The 25412-nt window shown below is 44.3% G+C and overlaps 5 protein-coding genes across 6 annotated transcripts; 1 reads left to right on the top strand and 4 right to left on the bottom strand.

Annotated features, from left to right (window-relative positions):
* Positions 1-605: 605 nt before the first annotated feature.
* On the bottom strand, positions 606-9120 carry hgs (hepatocyte growth factor-regulated tyrosine kinase substrate). Its single transcript, XM_068749542.1, is given in 20 exon segments — positions 606-1903; positions 2033-2215; positions 2331-2467; positions 2673-2844; positions 2993-3133; positions 3224-3396; positions 3487-3697; positions 3782-3946; positions 4029-4067; positions 4166-4261; positions 4349-4447; positions 4646-4729; positions 5530-5658; positions 5757-5825; positions 6002-6054; positions 6165-6288; positions 6973-7065; positions 7272-7347; positions 7493-7577; positions 9022-9120. Coding segments are annotated over 20 exon segments (2277 nt in total). The 5' UTR covers positions 9059-9120; the 3' UTR covers positions 606-1792.
* Positions 9121-10866: 1746 nt separating this feature from the next.
* On the bottom strand, positions 10867-11747 carry cldnk (claudin k). Its single transcript, XM_068750179.1, has one exon. The coding sequence runs from the start codon at positions 11745-11747 to the stop codon at positions 11100-11102; it is 648 nt and encodes a 215-aa protein (XP_068606280.1). The 3' UTR covers positions 10867-11099.
* Positions 11748-13487: 1740 nt separating this feature from the next.
* On the bottom strand, positions 13488-15326 carry btr02 (bloodthirsty-related gene family, member 2). The gene is made up of 6 exons (XM_068749500.1): positions 15054-15326; positions 14883-14960; positions 14545-14793; positions 14313-14460; positions 14175-14201; positions 13488-14032 (listed from the first exon to the last, which is right to left on the bottom strand). The coding sequence occupies exons 1-6, from the start codon at positions 15324-15326 to the stop codon at positions 13488-13490; spliced, it is 1320 nt and encodes a 439-aa protein (XP_068605601.1).
* Positions 15327-17129: 1803 nt separating this feature from the next.
* On the bottom strand, positions 17130-18831 carry LOC137905280 (GTPase IMAP family member 9). Its single transcript, XM_068749501.1, has 2 exons — positions 18813-18831; positions 17130-18151 (listed from the first exon to the last, which is right to left on the bottom strand). Exons 1-2 carry the CDS (start codon positions 18829-18831, stop codon positions 17130-17132), a joined length of 1041 nt encoding a protein of 346 aa, XP_068605602.1.
* Positions 18832-21111: 2280 nt separating this feature from the next.
* Positions 21112-24833, top strand: rsad1 (radical S-adenosyl methionine domain containing 1). Of its 2 annotated transcripts, none has more exons than XM_068749497.1 (9): positions 21112-21234; positions 21324-21457; positions 21561-21765; positions 21847-22212; positions 23314-23377; positions 23693-23840; positions 24137-24191; positions 24283-24386; positions 24567-24833. In XM_068749497.1, exons 1-9 carry the CDS (start codon positions 21112-21114, stop codon positions 24712-24714), a joined length of 1347 nt encoding a protein of 448 aa, XP_068605598.1. In that variant the 3' UTR covers positions 24715-24833. The 2 variants fall into 2 exon arrangements, with proteins under 2 accessions (XP_068605598.1, XP_068605600.1); XM_068749499.1 differs by lacking the exon at positions 21112-21234 and adding an exon at positions 23916-23975 and having other exon boundaries at positions 21376-21457.
* Positions 24834-25412: the final 579 nt, after the last annotated feature.

The following is a 25412-nucleotide window of genomic DNA, read 5'->3' as shown; positions in this document are numbered from 1 at the left end:
CGCATGCTTGTATTGTTGACAGAATTAAGGAATATATTGCTGCAGCCTGTCCACTTGGATTTCTGCACCATGGCAGAAATGGGCAGGTATTTCTCAACAGTCCTGTGATGCCCTTGTTGCCACCAACTTACTGCAATAAAGCTCTTTCAAAACAGCACAGGGTAAGACTGCTCTAAAACAAGGGATCATCCTGATGCACACATTGATCAATAATTAAAATGCTCCACACCCTTCTTAATATAGTGTTTTCAGAGGAGCCGGTCAGACCCTGAAACAAAACGGCCTTCTGATAACACGTGGGGCATGTGCATTCATAAGGCTGAGCTATCTAGTGGGTTAGAATTCAAATATAACCTTTATTCCTGTATGGCTTTCATTTCCAGATTGAGATGGAAGCATATTTCAAATGCCTGATCTTCAGAAAACTTGAATGAAGCCAAAATTCACAATGAATTGTTGTCTTTGTTGTTGTTGTTATTACTACTACACATTTAATCATGCCAGCAATCAGTATAGTTGTGATTTAAATAGTTGTACAATAGCATTAAAATCCTCTGATCCACTCCACGTTCTCAGACGTTAACAGTTTAAACAGAAACAAGATGGACAATAAGAACCAGATATTTATTAAATATAATTTCAAAAGTCAGGACAGATGAGTATGATGGAATAAAGAAGTTCACAGACACCAGCTGAAGGGTTACAGAAATAAGTGTGTCACACATACATGCATGCAGGAATTTATGATCCCTTTGAAGGTTTTCCACATTTCTGGAGAGCCACTCAGACTTTAGAAGAAACTTGCCTACCTGTACGGACTATGTATAATCCCTAACCCTAACCCTAACCCAACCAAACACAGAGCGGCTGGGGCTCTCCGGAGGTCACTGGCAGTTCAAGGTCAACTAAGAACTTGAGATTCTTTTAGTCTTGTAAAAGGTACTCGATTAAAATTACTGTGTTGTCAAACACAAACAGATGAATTATGGGCTGCATTAGTGACGTGTGATTATATATATATATATTATGGTCACGTGTGTAATTTCAAGGACTTGAGCTCTTAAATATATATATTCAGAATTGAACATCCACACAGTTAATCTTTTTAAACCGCCTCCCATTTTTTTATGTTTGCAATGTGTTTCAGCGTTGCAGAAAGAAACTATACTGAAGACACCCAATAGTTCAAGCAGTGCACAAAAAAGACATGGTGACCCTGGCTTGTCTGCAGGAGGGGCATGAATGCGACAACTGGAATGGCAAGGTGTGAACCTGATGAAGATACGAGTTTGTGACCTTTAGTTTCTTTCCCAAAACACTTCTCTTAATCTTTCCGTTGAACAAAAGCAAATTCAAATTTAACATGCACATTTTGCTTTAGAAAAATATGAGGACAAAGGATTGTTAGTTTTTTTTTCCTCATCAATTGTTAGATTTTATTATGAATTTTCAACCTTAATATTAAGTAGCATTTCTGAGCTTCGGTTATTAATTTAATATGGAAATACTACATACATACATACATATCAGATAGAAAGAGGGTGAGGGAAGGTCAATAGGTCTCGTTATTTATGGGACCCTCTCTTTTAACGTCAGCCCACATTCCTATAAGCCTGAGGGATAAGCAAGGAAAGCAACATCACACGATATTTTACACTGCCAAAACATCACAGCGAAGTGGAAGATGGAAGATGTGTGTGTTTCCAGAGAGCATCCTCAGAGTCCAGAGAGTGAGGGGAAAGAAAAAAGAGAGAGAGAGCGTAGTGTATCTGACCCAGCAGGATGTGAGCTTTCAGTCGAAACAGATCAGCTGTGCCTCTGCGCTGCCAGGAACAGCCTGGGGGGGCTGCTGCTGTTGCGGTTGTTGCTGCTGCTGCTGCTGAGCGACACCAGGGGGAGCCACCTATAAACAACAGAACCCAATAAAGAAAAATAAATCATTAGCTAAATTCCCACATCAAACTGAAAACTATTTACGAGGTTTTTTTTCCACCTACAACTAGAAAAAAAAAAATTTTTTAAAGTGAGAAACCTGTTGGTACATGGGCTGCTGGCCTGGCATGTAGGCTTGCTGCGGGGGCACATTGGGGTCCTGTCCTGGCAATGCAGAAATCATGTTCTGCATGCCATATGGCTGATAGCCCATGTAACCCATTCCATTAGTGGGAGCAGCCTGGGCCATCGGGGGAACACTCTGGGCCTGAGAGACCACGTTCTGCAGAGAACAAGGACACCACATTTAGTGAAAACATACGGTAATAGATAATATTATTATTTTTGAAGGCAAATATTAATAAAAAAAGGACCAAAAAATTCAAAGTAAATCATACCTGGTAGCCCTGAGTGGGTGTGGGCTGATAGTTGGAGTAGGGTGGACTAGTCGTGGGTGGAGCCTGACCAGGAGGAGGAGCAGGCTGCCCATTGGTGCCTGCAGCCTGGTACATGTATGCATTGACCATATTAGGATCTAGACAAGAGAAGACAGTCATGAACGAGGAAAACATTCACGCATCACGTCAAAGTCTCCTGACTGACAGTGATGCAGCAAAGCCATTAACCAGCTGCAGCTGTGTCATGGTATTTCAAAGCAGTCTCTGCATTCTCCTGGGGGAGCATGAGCATGATGGGGGGGGGGGTATCTGAATGGAAGACCCCCTCACCCGTGGCAGTACCAGGCATGGCCTGATACTGTGGCGGTGCAGTCTGCCCAGCCTGGTTCATGTAGATATTGTGCATCGGCGAACCCTCGACAGAACCAGCAGGACTGAAGGTGCCCGGGTAACTGGGCGGGGCACCAGGCTGGTATACCACCCCTCCTGCCACACTGGGGGGCAACGACTGCATCTGGGCGGAAGCAAATACAGGTAGTATCAAACAATTGCTGCCCAAGAGAAGAGCAAATGGCCGTTTCATTTCATTGTATTTCAGCGGCCGCTAGTTTGTGCTCGGGTGGAAGCTTTATGTGCAGCTGGCGATGCAGTCTGCAGCACACCTGAGCATAGGGCAGAGCGAAAGCAGGCATTTGGGCTCTCATCTGGATTGTGTGCTTTTGCTGCTCCAGACGCATCTGCCTCTCCTTCTCCTGCTCCTGGAGGCGTTGGATGGCCAGCTGTCTTTGCACCTCCAGGTACTCCTGCAGTTCAAAGGCAGAACAACTGTGAGGACGGGAACAAATAAAGCATCCCCTGAAAATATTTCCCTGCAGAGAGACTCCTTTTATGACCTGTTTCTTCTGCCTCATGATCTCCAGCTTTTGAGCCAGCTGGATCTGCCTCTGTCGCTCCGCTTCCTCCGCGGCATGACGCAGCTTCTCCCTGTGTTCGTCCCGGAGGGCGTTGAGGGCCGCCCGAGCGTCCCGCACCTGAGCCAGCTTGTCCTGCAGCCCCTCGTAGTACACTGCAGACAACGCGATAGTCCGGAAACTGGACGAGCAGGACGACAAGGACCCGGAAGCGCACACAAAGTCGCACACAGCCAAACACTTACGTCGCTTCTCATCCAGCTGGTTGAGGATGTCCAACAGCTGGGGGTGCATGTTGTTGATGGACTGGAAGAGGGAGAGCACGGCGCTGTCGTTGGTGATGCTGCGGCCGCGCATGTGGTTGCTCTTCATACGATTGAGGAAGGTCGTCACCGCATTTTGCAGCGCTTTCAGAAACTGCTCGTGGTTCTCCTCCGACTCCCCGTTCTGGTACGGCTGCTAAAGGCAGCAAAGTGCACAACGTCATTTGTGGTCTGCTCACGAAAACACACACACACACACACACTAGTTTCGACATACCTCCACTATGCTGACTGGCTGGACAGGGACATGGCTTTCTACTGGCTGACTAACTGCTGGAAGGGGCTCGGCCAATGGCACAGGAGCGGGGGCTGAGGGGGTGGGACTCTTGCGCGCCTCTTCCTGTTTCTTCTCCCAGTACGTTCTGTTCAGGTAGCGGGCCAGCTGGGACAACGAGACACCGCGAGCATTAAAAGCATGACCTGAGTGAGTTACATTTGTCCACCTTAACGGTGAAGGCATTCACCTCGGGGTCGACATCTTCAGCTGAAGGAGCAGAGGAGTTCTGAAGAGAGAAAAGCAACAACAACACCGTTCTCTGATCTGCCATTAAATAAGTAGAGAGTGAAGCTTTTTCCAATAGTCTTCGGGGGTGCGCCTCACCACGGGGGAGGTGTAGAGTGTGCTGACTGGTGGGGCTGAGGAAGTCACTGGAGGGGGGTCGGTCTTGGGATACACCGAGTACGAGTTCTTCTGCCTCTGTAAGTGCAAACGGAGCTGTGCATCAGCTTCCATCAACAAACATACAGAAAATTGAAACGGTAAAATCCCAGCCACGTGACCAACCGCCCGCTCCTTCTCCTCTGCTTCGCTCTGAGAAAGAGCAATGGCCAGCTGCAGCTCCTCCTCCTCTTGCAGCGCTGACTCGTCTCTCTTGGGGGGCATCTTATGGGTGAGAAGAGTAATAGCGAGGCCCGGGAATTGATTTTATTTCAGTCAATTTGCAGGGTGAAAGCCAGGAGGATCAATAGAATACTCTAACTATCGACCTTCCTCATCAAATCCGTTTCAACCGTGACAAGACGCCTCGCCTAGAAGTTCAGATGCTCAGGATTCTAGAGATTCCATTTCTCTCAGATTTACCTGTGACTGCTGGGAGAGTGGACTGGTCAGGTACTCAGGAGGCAACTCAGCAGGGGCTGAAGACGGGGCTTTAATCTCTGCTTTCTTGAGGGGAGGGGAGAGGGAGGGGTGGCTGGTGAGGGACAAGGGAGAACAAATAACATTTTAGTAAAACCCTGAATTCTGGCTCGAAAGTGTTTACACATTCAAATAATTTGTGTTTGTTCGGTGGCACATACAGGAAAAAACACGATCAAATATTCCTGCATTGTCTATACATGCTCAAATCACACAATCTGTGTATGACTGCCGTTAAAATGGGATAAAATAGATAATACTGTAAATAGAATAGAATATAAATGGCCACATGGCTGCCCTCGCCAAAACTGCATTTCTTTTTTTTAACCCAAAATTTAAAAATAAAATGCTTTTTGCAATGCCACGGTAACGTTCAGACACACACAAAACCACTTCTTTAAAAAAGTAACGCATCAGTGAGAAGGAATATCCCTCCATCCCTTAGATTAGCGCTTATTGTTTTGGACAGATGCAATGGAGAAAATGACCAAACATCATCAGTCAACTGTAAAAAGATAACATGAGAAGGAAGAACCCAAAAATTAAGAAGCAGAACTCCTTTATTTATGTTTTATGTTGTTTGTACATAGCTTAAGAGCTATGTTCTGGACTACAGATGGAAAAAACCCATGATAGGATGGAAAAACAGAATTTCCGCATAAAATTAACAAATACAAGATAATGAAGACAATGACTGAGAAAACATATTAAACATTCTAAATGTTTGATCTAAAAGTAACGCAGGCTGATTGACGAAAACGTTGTAGTGATATAAGATCACTGCACACTGGACTTCACACCACCTTTAGTGATTCAGCTCTGGGAACTCACTTGTTCAGCAGCTCAAAGCACGGCTCACACACACGCACTTCCTTTTCTATGCCGAACTTCGGAATGGTGGAGTACTTGGAGGAACACTTTCCACAGAAAATCTGTCCACAGGCGCGACAATGGTGCTGGAAAAGCAAAGAAGGCAAATCAAAAAAAGGTCCATCTGCGTAGCGCTGTCGCTGAAAATCTCCAAGCGCCCTCGTTACCAGGGAGCCCCGCCTACCTTTCTTGTCATAACACCAAACTGGACTCTGCACCGATGGCACTCCTCAGCATCGACCCAGTCTGGGGCCTGAAGACAGCGATGCAGGTGCCACGCGTTAATACAGACACTAGATTTGCTATAAATAAACATCAGTGGAGCTTCATGTCTGCTAAATAGTTCCAACTGGTGCTGGTTCAGATACAGACATCACCCACATAAACAGAACTTCACATCAGTTAAGCATAAACAACTAAATGACTCACTCTCTCAGCTGCAAACATGGCATCGCTCTCTTTAAACTCGGGGAACACATGACCTATTAAAAAAAAAAAAAAACACACAGAGGAAGGATTTCTGAAGATCTGTCAACCTTTCAGCAGATAGTTGGAAAAACCAAAAGTACATTTTACAATAGTCTCCACTTACCCTCCACTTTCATAATTTGATAGGTGTCTTGAACCACTTTATATTTGGGTTCGTTGCGGAAGGCGTGAGCCCAGGCCTGAATCAGGTACAGGATTTTGTTTCGGACATTTGGCTCCGTCTGTTTCTAGCGGCAAATGAAGGGCACAGCGTGAAACGGAGTGTCTCCACACCTATTAGGCCCGTTTATAGTCTGGATTTCTGTTGTCAAATAACTTTGGCATGACTGAGCTTTTCAAGCACACACACAAATCAAACAACTTTGTGCTGGCCAACATGAATTGAGCTGAGCATGTCTCCAGGCATTGTTATGAAGAAAAAACCCTGCTGTCACAAGGCTATGACATTGGCAGGAAGTGGAAACCACCAGTGCTGAAGAAGCTCGAGTCACGTGATTCAATCGAACAAAATACTGTGACTGGCTGTAAAAATGTCAGATGGTATGAAGTCATGGGGTTAAGAAAGACGCTGGGAAAGACGAGGGTTTCCAGCCACCTAAAATGAATATCCTAAATTTACACTGTTTGCATACATGTTAGTTTGGCAGAGAAAGACAACATTTAAGACCACATAATATAAAATGTTATAAATGGTCAATAAATGTAGGTATTTTATGAAGCACAATGTCCTCTAATAATTGCAGCGCTCAACTCAGTTCTATAAATAGCTCAACCGTTACAGCACATTTACAATAAAAGGACCTTTACAACAGACGATAGGTGTATTTAGCAACATGGCAGGAATGAGACTGAAGTGGCCATAAACCCAGAGCAGCTTTATTGAGTTCAACACATGAACAGATAAGGGTCACCTTAAGCAGGTCCTTCAGTTCCTCCATAGTTTGCTTGCTGGCCACCTCATCGTGGACTGTCTGGCCACAGTTCTTCACCACCGACTCCAGGACCTGAAGGGTGAGACCAAAGGTTTTCAGAATGTTACACATATTTCACTAAAGAACTTAAAATCCATTCACAAAAATTGTTGCACACCAACACAAATTAAATAGACAGAAGTCAAATGGGATCTTCCTTAATTGTGTGTATTTTATAAATGTTATAATTGGATGAGAAACAATTCAGCAGCTCATTTTTCACTGAGCATATTTCCCACCTCCAGGGCATAGAGGGCCACATGCGGATTTTTGTCATTCAGTTTCTTCTTAATGGCTCCAACAGCATATTTGGCTCTACAATGAAATAAGGAGATACTGGTTAAATAAAGTCCAGGAAATACATCATATTGGAACTGTGCAGGTGAACGGTGTTATTCAGTTAAAAAGGTTCAGCCGAATACTGACATCTAGGGAATGTACGGTAGGTAGAATCACTTACTGGGCATCTCCTTGTCGAATGAGATCACAGATCTGCAGAATGGATTCCCAGTCCGTCTCCAGCAACAGCTGACTGGTGGCCCGATCTGCAGTAGGAAAGATGATTGAAGTTCAATTAAACGTCATCACAAGTCCCAGACTCGTTTGAAGGCAACCGCGCCCACCTGGCCTTTATATATATTCACGATGTGTCATTACTCACAATAAATCCCACCTTGATGAAAGTTTCTTGCATAAATTGTTTAAGATAATTTTAATCAACACTCATTTTATATGCAGTGATTTGTGCTGCCGTTGAATTGAATTGTGTTATACTAATTGACATTTTTAATATTTAGAAATGAGCAAATCAGTTCATATATTTAATGCATAGATATCTCTGGAAGAAGCTAAGAGTTATTTTCTCTGATGGAATCATTTTACAATAGTTGCAGCTGCGATAAGAAAAAAAGAATTTCCCTATTTTCATTTTCAAATTTCTAATCCATCTTAACTAACACTATATTTAGATTTATTTTGTTATGTTTGGATATTAAGTCTTCATAGCCTTTCACAAACGTCTTTTAATTCTAAACAGAATCCACTCTTATTGACTAATTTCAAACTAACACTTCATTTTGCTAAGAAGGGATGCAGCCAACTGTACCGTGGGAAAAACTGCTATGAAACCGAGCAAACTAAAGTGAGAAAGGCTTATTGTTTATAAAGGCGATACAAACAGAACGCAGGTGCCAGCCTGTTCAGTATGGTTCTGATATTTAGATTTATCCGGAATGGCTGCGACGACGCATGAGAAATCAAAGGATCCATGCTAACTGTATGATATAACAAATTAGCTTTATTTTAGGACGACAATTGCGTAATCAATAGTAATACAATTTGTTGTTGACCATTGTCAGCTGTATTTAATAGAAAACAGATAAATACATCTTATCTACAGATAATAGATGTGTGGCTTTCTTAGTTAAAGTTTTACCAATCTGCAGAAAGATAGGTAACCTGTTGTGGAAATTAAAAAAATACATACAATACAATTCCAGAAATAAATCAGAAATAACAATGTTTGGCTGCTTAGCTTTAAATGATCAATAGTCTTTTTAATTGGCTTTCTCGCGGCAGTGAATCTTAGTGTAACTATCTAATGCCAACGCATTATCGAAATACATCTTACGTTACACTAATATGAATTTCAAGGTAATATACAACCTGGTTTAGCTTGGCTAACAACGAGAACATGACACAGAAAAGTAAAGCTAAGGTAGATGCCTTCATTAGGCGATGGGTAAACATAAAACCCATACAAAAGAGGTTTCGCTACGCAGTCAAGCAGCTACATCCAGTGACTCTATCTAGGCCTCTAAACAACACCGGTAATAAGTTACAGAAAATGTTAGAAGGCTAAAATTAGCTAGCTGGCCCGAGAGCCACAGCCCTGACATATATCAAAACAATACGACGGAAAACACTGCAATTTGGCTCGTTGCTTATGAATAAACTATTATCTTTGGAATTAATATGTTAATAACTTACCCAAAAGCCTTTCAAATGTACCTCCACCTTTTCCCATGTCTCAAATCTTTCTGGGAGTCTTGTTAAGCACACGTATCCCGATACTCTCCTGTTAGCCTGTTAGCTTCTCTGCTCGCCACGGAGCACAGCTGAACAGAGCTTCCGTCTTCCCACTTCCGCCGTAGCAACAAGGAATTTCCCCCTCTAGCGGCCATATCGAGAACTTGACGTAACATGTAAGACTCTCACACCGTAAACAGTCAGAGAAGAATTAATGTAAATAGAGTCAAATGTATTAGGTTTAATGATAAAAGACATAAGTTACAGTCTGTTTACAATAATAAGAGAACGTCTTAAAAGCTAGACACAGCATATATTAAGTGTTTCCCCAAATGCAACTGGAAACTGCTGCCTCATACTTCATTCTTGGAATAGTTATGAAACAGGTTTCTGTCATTTAAAACTGACTGTACATCTATACATAAGGAAAGTTTTGTTTTGTAATAAAGTTCACCAGTCAAGGTTTACTCACAATGGACTGATCAGACATAATGACATACTGAAGGACAGTGGTCATTGTTACTGTTCAGATGTCGTTTCATATCATTAATGTTGGCTCAAGGGTCCAGCAAATGCTCATTTTGAACAGTGAATTATCAACTTCACTTTTACTATTTGGTAGGTATCAATTATTAGTACATCCTGAATCAGAATAAAGTATTCACCAAAACATGGTAATATATATCAATATTGTGTAATTATCTTGATCCCTATAAGAATTCACAACTATTGATTTTAAGGCGATGTTATATACATTGTGGTAAATCTTGTTTAAAAGTAACGGAGTTGAATACGTCTTCCACCTGTAATCACTGTGTTTTGTTTTGTTATTATTGGATGATCACATACTTAGCCATAGCTTTGGGGACAATGTATTCATTATTAACAATGTAAATTCTGCCCATTTTTCACTCCCTGTTTTCATTAAACAGTTCTGTAAAATAGTTCTACATTACTGTATAGAATACTCTACCAACATTGCTGCAGGTCTACTTAGGTCATGTATGAGTCACTACCTGGCACTTGGGACAGTGGTTCCCATTGTGATCGTGGTGCCCGAGTGTTCTATAAAGTAGCATTGTGTTGATCTGTCCTCGGTTGTTAGATAGAAGGAATATAGCGAAATTGAAGGATCCAGACACTGATTCACACATTTTTATTAAAATTAATGTTTATAGCAAATATAATCAGTAAAACGTATTAAGCATCATGTCAGCATCTGTGGCTACCGAGCCCTGAGGCGCTCCAATGTTTTAACTCATGGAAATTGTTTTCAGACTCTCAATGGGAGAGCACTTCAGAGCAAATGACTACTGAATACGAGGGCTCTGAATAATGTCTAATGAATAAAGATGATGCTTTTTCCATGTAACATCCCACGTTACATGCATGAGAGCAGACTGATTCTTTGTACAGCGAGGCTTTCAAATTATTATTTCATAGAATTATCAGATGGGATATCCAAGCTAAAATAGAACCTTGTTGATTGTGGTTCCTACAAAGAGTTGGAGATGGTTTGAGATCGCAGAAAGTGTCTTCTTGCATTTAAATAATAATGTATATTTCTTTGTCCTTAGCACTGTGCATGCAAGGGAGGGAACTGGAGATGGCAAGATAGGAGCTGGAGCCCTGAACACACAGTAATAGGGCCTCGCAAGCAAATGTACACACACATTCCCATTGTTCTATTGTTCTTCTCTAGGCAGCAGAATCCCTAAATGAGCAATGCAAAGATTATATTTTTAGAACTACAATGCCATTGCTCTTAGACTCAAATGTAAGACCATTTTCCCAAGAAGAGGATTTGAAGGACACTTTATTGAATTTTACACACAGAGAAAACAGGTTATTGAAGCATATCAGGTATGAAATAATATATTCGACTTCCCTAAACAGCCTCCTGTGGCTTTTCAGGGTAAAAAGCAAACTAGAATAGAAGGAAAACAAACCATTACTAGAATCAAAAGGAGAGGTTGTAGACATGTCATTGTTTGGGGTGGATTTGTGAGTTTCGAGGGTGCTCAGACATTTTTGCAATCTTAAACATAGCCTTTAACTTGTGATGCAGGTGCTCTGCGAGGACTGCTCTCCCCGCTGCTGAAGGTGGGAGAGCCTGATAGACCTGGGGGGCTTGACCCAGTGTAGAGCAGAGACCCGCCAATGAGAAGCAAGGCTGATGCCCCCCAGCCAATGTAAAGGGCAGGCCCAAGCTCGCGCTTGTGTGGGGCTGCCACATGTGGATCATAGAAATCCCTGATGATGGAGTGGGCAGTCCAGCAAATTGGCACCAGGTAGAGGAACCCTGCAATGGCAAAAAGGGCACCAGAAATGCGAGCAATGCGGGCCTTGACGCTGTTTACACCGAGGCACTTAGTGCATTTGACTCCAAGGACCCCCAGAGCAAGAGCTAGGCCACAGATCAGGATGGAGAGCACAGTGAGGCCCCGGGCCGCCTGCATGTCACTGGGCAGAGCCAGCAAGCTGTCATACACCTTACACTGGATTTGACCTGTGCTTTGCACTATGCAATTCATCCAAAGGCCCTCCCAAATGATCTGAGCTGTCACTATGTTGTTGCCGATGAAGGCAGTGACTCGCCACAGCGGGAGGGTGCAGACTACCGCCCCGCACACCCAGCCTACAAGGGACATGATTAGGCCCAGCAATTGCATGCCTGTGGTTGCCATGGTTTTGTTTGAACCAGATGATTTTTTTGTCTTTTGTTTCAGTCTCTGTTTGTTGCAAAAGATGCAGTTATAGTCCCCCCCCGAAAGAAGCTGTGATGGCGTACAGTACAGGAGAGGCCTTCCACGTCGCGATCGTCAGTCTGCGGGAGACGATGTTGGCTTTTAGTTCGGCTCAGAGCAGGACAGGTGCGCCTGAAATTCAGAGAAGAAGCGATTTATTCACACAATTGTTTTCATCCCACAAAAAGGACTGCGTTCTTCACAGATACAAAATAAAATAAAATAGAAAGATCGTACAGCTTTAACTCCTAAATTTGAGCGTCTCATTAGTAAAGCATGAAAAAGCAACTGGAGCATATATTTCTCATAAACAGGCTGGGAGGCTGCATGCTGAGTGGATTCCAATGGGAGCCACGGAGAATAGTCGTCTTTGATACGGCTGTGGGTGTTGAGCTATGTCTCGCCTGGTGAGTGGATTATCTCAGAAAAACATGAGGAGATTCCGAACACAAGCATCTTTTATGAGGGGCTGTGGAGTGGGCCATGAGGACCTATGTCATCTATTTATCACAGCTCTCAGTGTACACATTTGACCAATTCTGTGAATCGAAACACTCTTCTCACAATCAATCCAGGGGTTCCATCCTAGGACAATTGTAGAGGGGTGGGGGCGTGGGGTGGGGTGTCTTTCCCCATTAGAGCCGTGGGCAGATAATAAGGGATCATACATTCCGTCTGACAAGCTTACAGTCCTCAATGTTACAAAATGTTGTGCATTAACTTAATGGATGTTCCTCAAATATACAGAAGAGCCCAGGTCCAACTGAACAAATCAGCCCTGCAGTGGTTTCACACACACCTTTCTCCAACACTGAGACCATTTAAATAAAGGCAGTAAATCATGGCACAGCCAAATCCCCCCAAAAAAGTCAGAACAGCGTACATAAATACAGATTTGTTATTTATTTTTTGGAAGATTTTTGGGAAATGCCATTAACCCTGATGATCGTTACCTTAAATGAAGTAATCTCAGTGCCTCCCTTGGGTCCCGCTGGTTGCTCCTTTGCTTTTCGTTGATCAGTTGTAGTGCTGAAAGTTGTGAAAGTCAGCCCCGAGGATTCGGTTTGGTTCTCGCAATGACTGGAGAGAGGCGGCGAGAAAGTCGTATCATCTGAGGTCGGGCGAACCGTAGAGTAGAAAGCGTTGATCGGCTTCGGCGCCCAGAACTGTATTGGATGTGGGGCTTGCCCTCCAAGATGCCAGCGAGTCTCTGTGGCAGTGGGCAGAAGCACGCGCTTGTGTACACGGTGGTGTCAGTGTGTGAATAAAGTGAATGTGTTTGAGTGTGTCTCCCAGTGCCTGGTGTACGAGCACAATGCTCCGCTGTTCTGCCGCACCCTCCCTCACTTCTTCTTGTGAACTTCTGTCCAAACCCTGCAGCCCCTCGCATCCAACCAAACTCAACAACCTATATTCTCCTCTCTCTTTTCTTTTTTGACTTTGACTCTCTTGTTCGTTTATGAGAGCCCTTCTCTTCTCCTCTCTCTTTTTCAATCTGTTTATGGGCTTATTTGAAGTTGAGTGTGGGAAGTTCTTACGCCAAAGTCCTTGTTTGTTGCTCTGAGAGGAAAAGGGGTTCACTTTGAATAGTTTTTAAATGACACAAAAGTATTTGACATGCCAGATTGTTACTGAAAAAAAATCATCAAGATCAGCAGCCACTGAATAAATTATGAGGATTCAGATGCTGCAGAAGCTCGAAGAGAGGATTAGAGGAGCAGCATTTTTGCCTCCGTGGAGGCGCCCGGGATTGAAGAATGGATGAAGCTTATCCGTAAATGTGTCTGTGAAGGTGTAAATGTGAACTCCAGAGTCTGTGCAGTAAAAGGACACACGGCCTGCAGGGTAGTCCAGAAACACGGCCACTCTCCTGGGTTTCTGGTCCAGAGCCAATGGAGTGACAGGACAGGTATTGGCAAGGTGCTGGCCTCCAGCTTTCAGGCTGAGAGTCCAGAAGCCATTGGCCGGGCAGACGGTGAACTTGCCCTTCCGGTTTATTGACTGCCGGGCCACACCCAGGCTCCACTCAATCTTATCTCCGACCTCCACCTCCCAGTAGCACCGCTCGCAGCTGAAGCTCTCTTTGGCCAGCACATTCGCCGCACCTTCAAACCTCTTGGGATTATCTGGCACCTCCTGGAGTTTGTCCGTGTGTCTCACCCGCTTTCTGTCTTCTGAGACGGCGAGGAAGGCGTGGGCCGTCTGTGCACTCAGGTTCAAGTCCACTGAGAAAGAAAAGCAACAAAGGACAAGGAATCTTCAGCAATGAGAGAAACTGTAAAGAAGTCACAGGGACAGGAATCTGGACAAAACACACATTATCGACACTGACTTGTTGAAAAGTAGAACAAAATGCAGACTTTGTACCTGCGTATTTCTCTGTTCTCTTAAGTTCTGTCAAAGGAGAGAGAGAGACGAAGCAGACGTGACTCTCGCTGATTTTGCTGTGGAATTCAATGATTTGCAAAGTATGCAAAAGTGAAAGATGAAAGCTGCTTTGCTCACCAGCTTTGGAGAGCCTGTCCACTTCTGCCTTTATCTTGTCCATCACGTCTGACAGAGCTCGTCTGGTGACCCCAATGCAGGGGTCGGATTCCACTGTGATCTTGGACCAGTCTTTCATATCAGAGGCGTTTGTCGTGGGGACAGCTTTCTGTGTGACGCATATACTAAAGTCATTAGACTGGAATAGTCCTCACATTATCGGTCCCTATCTGCAGAGGACAAAGGTTCTTACCCCACTAACTTGCTTTGCATCATCGCCTTGATCGCTGTTTGAAGGCACCTGCGGCTCAGAATCCGCGGCCCCCGTCCTCAGCTGCTGGATCTCCTGTTCCAGCTGTTCCACCAGCGCTTCCGCCTTCTGCTCCTCCTCCCTCTTCCTCTCCTCAATTGCCGAGACAACTTCTTTGTGGCTCTTCTCTATGGCGTTGACGAGGGCGGAGAAAACCTTCTGGCTTTCTCGCACCTCCTTGAGGAAAGAGTTCTGTGTGGATACGTCATCATGCATCCTCTTTCATCGAAAACAATGCACACATAAAGAAAAAAAGCATTTTAATTTAATTTCAGACGTACCTTTTGGACCTCGAGTGAACATTTCAATCTTTCTATTTTCTGTAGCCTTTCAAGAATCATCTGCTCACTATCTATCACCTGCAGAAGTGATTTGAGCATGGTGAAAATAGAATTCATTAATTACCGGACAACGTCATCTTTGATAACATCATTGAGACATGCAATCCATACCATTTCTTCATCTGGAGGTTTCTGTAGACGATTATTCCTGTAGTGGTCTGAGACATATGCCAGGGTACAGTTGACACTGAGGTCAGGCTTGTCAGCAAACACTCTTTTACACTTGGGGCAGTATTTTGACCGGTGTCGCCCCCAGTAGCGAGACAGACAGGACAAGCAGAAGCTGTGTCCACATGGTATGGTTGCTGGGCTGGTGAAGACGTCTCTGCAGAGAGAGCACAAGAAGTGCTTCTCAGGAAGGAGGCTGATTTTATGGAGCTCCATACTCTGAAAATGACAACGTCAACAAAGTTTAAAAAAGAAAAGAGTGTTTTTTTTTCTGTGTGTGTTCCTTTCACAGACCTTTGTGGTGAGGCGTGCACTCCAGGGAGTGCTGCTGTGTTTAAATAGTAGATTAGATATAACCAAAGACGTGCCATAGAAATCATTTGACAAATAAAAGGTAGATTCCTTTTTTTAAAGACAAGATGTTCGACCTGATATTACTTTTAAATGAAGCATTTGTATATTTGTTGCTGCGGGAGCAAAAATACTCCATTTTGCAGCAGTGGCTCGGTGGGTTGGGAACCAGAGGGTCGGCGGTTCAAGTCCCGTGGAGACTTTATAGTGAAAACCAATGGATTCAAAATCCTCTTAAATAAGAGAAGAGGGCCCTGATTTCAGACTTTGTAGCTTGAGTTATAGTAATACAGCAGCAAGATTTTTTTTTACTTCTGTGAGTTTATATACATTCTGTTCAGAATACTTTGATATCTTTAATGAAACTAAACCTAAATGTTTTTTTAAGTGCTTGCTGGATTAAAAAAAAGAAATTTATGTTGTAAACATTTAATCTATTTAAATCTCTTATAGTATCTCTTAATATTGTTGAGATTAAAATTATATAGTATCATAAATTGGCAACACACAAGTACCTGACAATTACAAGAGTCACAATAAGGCTGAAATATTATTTCCTTATATTTATTTACCTATTTACAAATATTATATATTTATAAATATATAATAATGTATGATAAAATATACAAGTAAATATCCATTCTTAAACCGAAATTACCTGCAACTGTCATCTTGAAGATGGAGGATTTACACACATTAATTTACACCTCTGTCATGCATACTGCCAAGGGTGCTGTATTCTATAGAAGAATGGCATTTCAGTCATATTATGTATTGACGTATGATGATGGACAGGATTTGTTGGCTTAGAATCTTTTTGAATAGACTAAATGAACATTTATTTTACCTCAGCGAAGGCCCTCTGATGATTTTCATAGACTTCTCTGTTTGTTAGATGTTTTTGTTCAGGTATTTGCTTGTGATCCCACACAGCAACGCACCCAGCGTAAAGCATGCGGTGTAAAAGTATGTGGTCAAACAGGTCGCTCCGAAATAGTTTGCTGCATCACCATGGTGCCAAAATACAGTACTAATACACAACCAAACGCAAAGCAGCGAAAATAAAATCCTTGTTTTTCCATGTGATTCCTGGAATTAGTCTGTTTGTTCTCTGACATTCATGGAGGAAACACGTCGAGTGACACGTATTGGGAAGATCAACTGTTCTGATTCCTGTCCATAAAACTAGCTTCTTCTTTTTTTTTCAAAAATGACTGTGGTTCTTACCTGTGAGAAGTGAGTTTATCCAAAAGACAGTGCAGCCAGTTTGCGCTGCTTCTCTATTCTTAGTTTCAGTTAATGATACACAGAAGCGGTGTCCACCCAGCAGGTGCGCTCAGGTGTGTGCTGTAAAAGGCAACGCTGGTTCACAGCTGAGGCTCCACCCTCTTGCAGCTACTTCGACTAACCTGCAGTAAAGACACCGGGAAGGAACCTTTGGAGCAACTCTTTTTTTTATTCAAAATACCAACATACAGAATAAATCAGGATAGTAACGACTACTGCTAAGACCTCTAGGGCTGTTTAGTGTCTATAGAGTTGTACAGTGAGAACTTGTGCTTCAAGTTAAAGGGGAGGTTTTAATATTTCCTTATCTGACTGGTATCAAGTCAGTCTGAACAGTGAGACACAACGTTGCACATTACTCCTGAGGTTGATACCAAATGGTTATGAATGAGGAGCAGCAAAGAAGCGATTGATGAAGATTGAGTTAAAGTTGAGTCTGGCAGGCGGGGCCACTCTGTCCTCCATGTGTTTTATAGCTACCTGAGCTGTTCCTCCTGCCGACCCCCCCACCGCACCACCAATGATCCCATAAAGAACCATCCCTGCTGGCCCCTCAATGGACCCGATCAACGCACCCACAACTGCCCCCACGATCAACCCTGTCCCCAGCCCTCTCGCCAGGGATGTTCTGAGCCATCCGTTGCTCATCTCGGCTTCGGCTCTGATCTCTGCGCCCACGCTGTTGGCGTAGGCATCCTTCTGTTGAGACACCTCCTCTGCTACGCAGCGCTTCTCCATTTCCGTCCACGTCTTCTTTATCTCTGCTGCCCTCTGCTTCCTGAGTCTCTTCTCCGCCTTCTTCACGCTGTCCTCCGCCTTCTGGAAGGTCCTGCTGGAGAAGCAGCCCCCTCCCAAGGAGGCCACCATCCGCTCTATCTTCTGAAGCAGCTCCCAGTCCCGGGTGCAATCGCTCCAGTTCTTGCTGAAAAGGTGGAAGCGTCCTCCATTCTTCTCGATCAGCTCTCTCAGGTGCCAGTCAGTCTTCCGCACCCTCTTTTCCAGGGCGGCTCTCTCAACGTTTTCTTCACAGGCCAGGAGGACCATGCAGTGCGTCAGACTGTGCCTTCCAAAGCGCTCCTTCATCAGTTTTGGAGCTCTCATTTCGTTTGGGGAGATTTTCTCCAAGTCGAATGCAACAAGAAAGGCATGAGGACCAGGGACGCTCAAGCACTTAGCCCTTCTCAGCTCCATCTTCCTCTTCTGTTGCGATATGTCCTTGTCGTAGAGGTTTGGCCCATTGATCACAGCCACTCGTCTTCCATCCAGCTCACCAAAGCTCTTCCTGCTCTCAGAAATGCTGGCCATATTTTCTGGAAACACTTCTCTCCCAAGTATGGCATTTGTTAGCAGGAACTGCGATGGTCCACTGCTCCCGACCACCATGAGCCGTAATTCTGTGGTTCCTGTGAGGAATTCAAATGCATCAAATTCATTAAAAAAAGATAAGAAGAAGAACTGTCAGTTAAACAAGAACAGGTGCCATTGAAAGAGTTCATCAGTTTGTTTTGATGTTCAGAATAATTTCCTAACCCTTATTTTCAGCATGAGAAAAATAAGCTGATTTTATGTGAGGTGGCTTCTTAGTGCTTTACAAGACTACAGTCATAGCTTCTGATGTCGGCATTCTACCATGCACACAAGGATAATATCATATACTGCTGTCAACCAGGCATGATATAACCTTTTTAAAACCAACTGAACAAATTCAGATTTTGTCCAGATGATGACACTAGACGATAAAAATCAAGAGCCAGTTTGTCCTGTGGGAAATGAGGAATATTTTCACCACATTTCCTGACAGTCCTTTTCAACATGGTCATAGAAGTTACTATAAACCAGGAAAATCTACTTAATCTTGTGTTTCCAGGATCGCTGGGCTCAAAGCACCGAGATGCAAAACGCTCAGACCGATGAGAGACTATTCCATTGATAAATGCTGCTGAACAACGTGCAAAATGATATAACCCGCCTTTGTAGCTGTAAAAGAAGTAAAGCGGTTAGTCCTTAGTATTCATTTGTGTATATGTCATATTTTCTTACCGCCAATTAAATCAATGATCATACCTTTCATCCTCCTATCCATGACCCGCATTTACGGCACAGGTTCACAAATGTATTTTGGATTAATCAAAGGTTGGGTTTTATGACTTGATCTCATCTCCAGCTATTCTGTGAACTGAACTCCACACAGTTTCCACTGCTCTCCAACAACCCCCCCCCCCCCCCCCCCCCCACACACACACACACACACACACCCACCCCGCCATGGTTAGTGGAAAATACCCCCAGGGTTGGGAGCAACTCTCAACCCTGGGATCTAAAGAACAAAATTATTTCTTTCTTTTTTTAATGACTTAATTTTAATATAAAAACGCAACAATTGCAACAAACAGCAACAACATTATTAATAGTAATAATAACAATATAAGTTACAAAAATAGAATCTAGTAAAAACTTGGCTGATCAGATGCGCATCACACCAACTGTCAAAATCCCGACAAACTCTAATTAGTTCTGATCAGAAGTAATTAGCATAAGACAAACATCTAGAGTTACTTGTCCATCAATTTTATAATTACATGAATAACTAGTATAAAACATTTAACAGTGCTCATTTTTATTTCTCTGTTAATATCAACAGACTTTGGATGACCTTAAAAGCCTGTCTCACATTCAGTCCTCCCTTTTGCTTGCTCCAGGGACTGGGGGGGGGAATCAATAGCTCATTAAAGTAGTTTGATCCTGTGTGAGCAGAGCACAAATATAGATACATCTCTGTCTAGCATGTCACTCCAACAACAAATAAGAGTGTTGACAAGTGCCTACGCAAATCTAAATCAGCCAACGTACAATGAGTGTGATTCTCTAATTTACTAGATTACAAGTATTTATCAGGCTCGAACAGGAGTCTGTCGTAGCTAAGATTTGATTGAAGCGATAAAATACATAAATCCTCTAGACTGTATGGCTTTACAGAGATAAAGTATTTTAATTTAAAAATCCCCGGCTATATATATATATATATAAAGCAGATCATCCACAGTTTTTTGTACATTTGAGGAATTTAAAAACTCATCCCTCTTTTTTGATTATAAAATGATGTGGTGCAGGTATTGTGTCAATTCTCAGCATATAGAGACGGTTTTGTAGTAAAATAGTATCGACTAACCTAACCGCGTAGAACTGGGTAGAAAATGGCATCTACAAGGACACCGCATGACTGGATGGTGTCATTGGCATGCTGAAGGTGGGGCAGTATGCCACGAAAGCCTCCAGGCTTGTGAGTGCTCGCCATTCCATGACCAGGAAGCCACACACCCTCATGGTTGAGCACATGTAACGATCGGCATCAACATGTCTTCCAGCTGACCATGACCGGTTAATAAATTATGATCAGTGTTCTGAAGCATAATGGACTTTGAGCTTGAAAAGCTTACGCTGGTGCTGTGTTGATGGGATGCCTTGTGCTTGGCTTATGTGTGTGTGTGTGTGTGTGTGCGTGTACGGTTAGGGGAGAAAAGTGACATCACAGATCGAGAGTGGACAGTGATGAATCACAAACTAAACCCAACTAAAAACCCACCACCAAAAACATGCCGCTCAGGTGAATTAGTTACACTAAATTGTCCGTAGGTGTGAGTGTATGTCTGTGTGTGGCCCTTCGATGAACTGGCGGCTTGTCCAGGGTGTACCCCGTAGACTGCTGGGTTAGGCTCCAGCACGACCCGCGACCCGGTTGCAAATAAAGCAGTTGAGAAAATGGATGGACGGATCTTTTAGTAGGCGAACCCGGAGAGAATCCACGCAGACACGGGGAGAACACGCAAACTCCTCACAGAACGGCCCCAAGTTGGATTTGAACCTGTGACCTTCTTGTTGTGAGGCAACAGCGCTACCACTAATACAAATAATTTTACTGCCATAATTTTGGTTTATCTATTTTAGTTTTTGCCTCATGCATATTTACATATTTATAGTTATTTGATAGTTTCAGGGTCGGAAGTATTGTTCAGGAAATGTTTTCCGCAGGTGCGCTAATTAGTGATGCACCAATAAAAGTTACGGTCAAGTTTAAGGCACACAAAGTCCTCATTTCTGCCTCAGGTCAAATATAAACAACGAAACGGCGCCCCCGGGTGGTCAAAGTTTGTAACACACACGCACAACAAAAACGAATTTATGCATTTCCTGTTTGGAATGACGTCACATCAACCAGGAAGCGTCCTGAAACGCCGCGGCTTCACGCTGCTCCTGCTGCAGGTGTGTGGCTGTGACTCGGCTTCGCCGTTTAGCTGTGAAAGTGGAATCGTTTACACGAGTGGAGGGCAGTCGTGACTGAGTCAGCCCCCCCCCCCCCACCAGAATGATAAAACACGCGCTGCGTGCGGCTCGACGCGCCCCCCTCTCTCCCCATCCGCGCTGCTTCTCCGACATTAGCGTCGTGGATGGACTCGATCTCACCAAGCAGGCGTCTCTCTACGTGCACGTGAGCCACGCAAATACACGCACACACACGCCACGGAAATCTGTACAAGAGTATCTGACCAAGATGCTGCCCCCCCCCCCCCTCTACAGTGGCCCTACTGTCTCAGGAGGTGCACCTACTGCAACTTCAACAAGTACATATCCCGCGGAAACAATGACGTCATAATGACCGAGTGCCTTCAGAGAGAGACCGAGGCGTTGCTGCGGCTCAGCCGGGTGTCCCGGTACGAGTTCGGCCTTCCACATGCAATCACCCCGTCTCACCTTGCAGCTTTTTCACCCCCCCCCCCCCCCCCCCCCCCCTTCATTTGGGTTTTCTCATCCCAGCGTTACCTCAGTATTTTTTGGCGGTGGGACCCCAAGCCTGGCTCCCCCCTCGACCATTGCAGCTGTCTTGGAAACTGCTTCCAGGCGTGCAAATTTGTCGGAGACGGCAGAGGTCACGCTGGAGGTCAACCCTACCCCCGTGGGGAAGTCAAAGCTGGAGGACTACTGCCGTGCAGGCGTGAACCGTTTTTCCGTTGGGGTCCAGGTGAATATACGACCGCAGGAGATGAGCTTAGTTGCCGCGCGCTCCTTTTACCACCTTTTTATTTTTTTTTCAACCCTCCAGTCTTTGCAGGATGAGGATTTGAAATTTCTTGGAAGAGACCATGGTTCTCGTGAAGCGCTGCAAACGATCGAAGAGGCCAGGAGACTGTGCCCCGGGAGGGTGTCGGTGGACGTCATGTTCGGACGCCCCAAACAGACTGCGGAATCCTGGGAGGGAGAGCTGTCGGAGCTGCTGAGGGTGTGTGACGACCACGTGTCTTTGTACCAGCTCACCTTGGAGCGAGGCACCCGGCTCTTCACACAGGTCCGCGGAGGAGAGGCGACCGTTCCATCGGAGGATGCGACCGCCGAGATGTACCAGCGCGCCCGGAGGACGCTCCGCCGGCACGGCTTTCTGCAGTACGAGGTGTCCAACTTTGCAAGAAATGTAAGTCCTATCCCGAAACATTGTTGTTTGTTGTTGTCCGTTTCCTGACCTTCAGAGATGGAATTGATTTTTATTTTATTTTTCTCAAAAGGTTAGGCTTCTTAGTTGAAAACATTTGGAATACAGATGGCAAAGTGCTTTATGTAAAGGAATGAAAGGCCCGCAGTGAGAACAACACTAACATACATGGGGGTTGCCATGTTTAGCATTTCAAAGTAGGAATAATAAGAATTGGAAAGTAGCATTTAACATTTTAAGCTGACGGGAAATAATTTTGTGCTTTTTTTGGGTAGGGGGAAAACAATTGTCAAACATAATGGTCCTACATTTATTTTATCTATCTTTTTATAGATTCCTTAACCACAAAAATATATCTTTGGAAATTTGATTCACATTTATCATTATTAGTTTAGAAGTTATTCATTAAAAGCACACTTACAGTAATGGCGGATTCTTCTGGATCTATAGATCCGTAGCTTTTGAAGATACAACAAATCCGTTTGTCCACTAACAATGCTCCGTTAACGAAGATTTCAAACTGATCCAGAATCCAGGATTTCTTCTGGATCATCACCAAAATCTAATCATCGGTTCCTGGTAACATTCCCAACATTTCCTGGAAATTTCCTCAAGATCTGTCTCTAACCTTCTGAGATATGTTGCTACCAGACAGAAAGACAGACAAATAAATGCGTCCTTTTATTATTATTATCATTAAATGTGCTTTTTGTGTGCTACAGTTTCGTTTGTGCCGATTTGAGGATTTTAACCCGTTAGCTGCTGCCGACCAAACGGTGAACAAACTACCCTGTCGGTTTCCTAAAATTGTAAATCGGATCGGACTCACCGCACGTCACTGGAATAAGTGATCAGCTAATTTAAAAAAGATGGAAAAGATTTCCCCACGTTTGTCCAGTGAGTCATTGAAGCATTTTTAAACCTCTTGGATATGTTGTTCATCCGGGATGGGTTTTTTTTATTTATTTTTATTTTTTAAAGAAATGCCTTCGAACACAATCAACAGCAGATGACTGATTAGTCTCCTCTTGAATTGCCTCTTGAAGCACTCGGGTCGACACAGTCATGCTTCGTGTCATGCAGGAGGCAGTGAGTCACCACAACAGGAGCTACTGGAGAGGAGGGCAGTACATCGGTGTGGGCCCAGGTGGGTTTTTATCCAAACTACAACTGGAGATTAACTCTTTCAGTGCCAATAGCGTCTAACATTGAAATCAAAGGCCAATAACTCCAGAACGAAAGATGGTAGGAACACGCTTTTTTTTACCTGATGAAAGAAGAGACTTTTTGATTTGTTTGGTGTTTGCTTAGTCATAGTAAAGAATATTCTGTGGGGATTGGAAAATCGGGCAACATAGGCGAAAACTGGGGCACTCTGCGTATAGCTGAGCTAAAAATGGCTGGCACTGAAAGAGTTAATGGAAAAACTGGTACTGGATTTCTTTATCCTTGTCTGTGGCAGGCGCCCACGGCCGGTTCGTCCCTCTGGGGGAAGGAGTCGCGCTTCGTGAGGCCAGGACTCAGACTCTGGAGCCTGACGAGTGGATCGGCGAGGTCCAGCAGAGGGGCCACGGGACCCGGAGGCGGATTCAGCTCAGCCATCTTGGACTGTGAGCTGTTGCCCTTTCAGGCCGTACGCGTTGCGTTTGTTCACGAGTGCAAGTATATTCAGCTTTTATACAAAGGGACAGCTGCCGGTTCCACAAATGCAGAGCGAAATGGGACCGCGTCGAAGATGACCCACGGTGAGAGAGATACGGTGCTGAGGGTTTTCTTCCAAAACATCGTGTCCTTGTGAAAACGCCAACGTCAGACTCGGCCCATTATTTACTCGGTCCTCGCCCTCGTCATTGTCAAACTGTCATCGCTCTGGACTCTCGGCAATGAAAGCTGTCTGCTCTGGCAGATTGGAGGAGGTGTTGGTGACGGGGATGAGACTGGCGGAGGGCATTAATCACAAGGTGAAGTCGCCGTGAGAATCGTCACACGCTTAACTCGATGCTCAGCATTCAGCTCCTCCATGCTAACGCGATTGTGGACCCTTTTCGGCAGCACTGGGAGCTCTTCAGCCCCCGGCTGGGACTCTGCGAGGCCTTCGGCGAATCCACCAATGTCCAGGAGTTGCTGCAGAGCGGACGGCTCATCCTCGATGACGGGTGAACTCATGGCTCCATTTTCCGCTGCCACCAGTAGCGCGGTTTAATCAACCAGCACTCAGATCTCAGATCAGTTTATTGTTTGATAAATTGTGGAGTGATTTCTGAAGGAATTATTTGCAGGGCTACCCTTTCGTGTCTTGCTCTTTCATCGGGGGTTGTTTCTCCGTCCCGTTTTAGAGGTCTCCGCTGCTCCTGGGATGGACTGGCCTTCTTGGACAGCATGCTTCCAGCTCTACTGGTCGAACTGGAAAGGCAAGTCATGCAGAGGCTGCAGACGGACCGCCACGCTGATGCACAGCAGAATGAGACTTCCAGCCTACGATAAAAGGACGATGAAATATGCTGACATTTAATACAATCTGTGCATCCCCATGAAAGCATTAGGCGCCATAGTCATAGACTATTGAACTATAAAAAAAAAACTGTTTATAGTCCTTGAATAAATCTGAAAAAGAAAAAACCGTGTGCAACATTTTTTGGGTTTGTAATTAGCTCTGCTGAGAAAATCATGCTTTTGTTTGGTGATGGGATAAACGCATCTTTCTTTTGTCAGAGATCATTCTCAGGGCTTAAAGAGTCTGGGGGGGAGGGGGGGGGGGTCATGCATAGGACGCAGTGGATTCATTTTTTTTAGGTTGGCTCACTGGCCTGTTCGGAAACATTGTTTTCTCATCGAATCACATTAATGCCGGAGCTCTTTAAGGACGAGCAGCAATAGAGCTCACATCCTGTCCTCCTCTGGTTAAAGGACTCTTCTGTGCTACGCTGATGGGGACAGTTTAAAAGTGCACATTTGAACGAGCAATGTTCCATTTTCACCTCCTCGTGAGGCCGCGGGCGTGACGTCTCCTGTCTCAATAGTGATCAATGAAGAGCTGCTCAAATCCCAGTCGTCATGGATACTGGAGTTGGAACTGTTTGTCCTTTGCTCTTATGATGCTATGACTTGGTGGGATTTCAGTCTCATTGTGTTCTATTTTCCTTCATCTATTTTTACCACCATTTGCTGTGCGGCCTGGCGTC

Source organism: Brachionichthys hirsutus, chromosome 16, assembly GCF_040956055.1.
Source record: "Brachionichthys hirsutus isolate HB-005 chromosome 16, CSIRO-AGI_Bhir_v1, whole genome shotgun sequence".
NCBI classification, from domain to species: Eukaryota; Metazoa; Chordata; class Actinopteri; order Lophiiformes; family Brachionichthyidae; genus Brachionichthys; species Brachionichthys hirsutus.
This window is presented reverse-complemented; position numbering and strand designations above follow the sequence as displayed.

What these genes read in the sequence shown, in the direction of transcription:
- cldnk (XM_068750179.1), bottom strand. Translation starts at nt 11,747, where the DNA reads ATGGCAACCACAGGCATGCAATTGCTGGGCCTAATCATGTCCCTTGTA.
- btr02 (XM_068749500.1), bottom strand. Translation starts at nt 15,326, where the DNA reads ATGGAGCTCCATAAAATCAGCCTCCTTCCTGAGAAGCACTTCTTGTGC. An exon ending in ATGCAAAGCAAGTTAGTGGG is followed by an intron (nt 14,461 to 14,544) that starts GTAAGAACCTTT and finishes TGCGTCACACAG; the next exon opens with AAAGCTGTCCCCACGACAAA. An exon ending in GGACAGGCTCTCCAAAGCTG is followed by an intron (nt 14,202 to 14,312) that starts GTGAGCAAAGCA and finishes CTCCTTTGACAG; the next exon opens with AACTTAAGAGAACAGAGAAA.
- rsad1 (XM_068749497.1), top strand. Translation starts at nt 21,112, where the DNA reads ATGATAAAACACGCGCTGCGTGCGGCTCGACGCGCCCCCCTCTCTCCC. An exon ending in GTTTTTCCGTTGGGGTCCAG is followed by an intron (nt 21,766 to 21,846) that starts GTGAATATACGA and finishes TCAACCCTCCAG; the next exon opens with TCTTTGCAGGATGAGGATTT. An exon ending in CGGCTCATCCTCGATGACGG is followed by an intron (nt 24,387 to 24,566) that starts GTGAACTCATGG and finishes GTCCCGTTTTAG; the next exon opens with AGGTCTCCGCTGCTCCTGGG.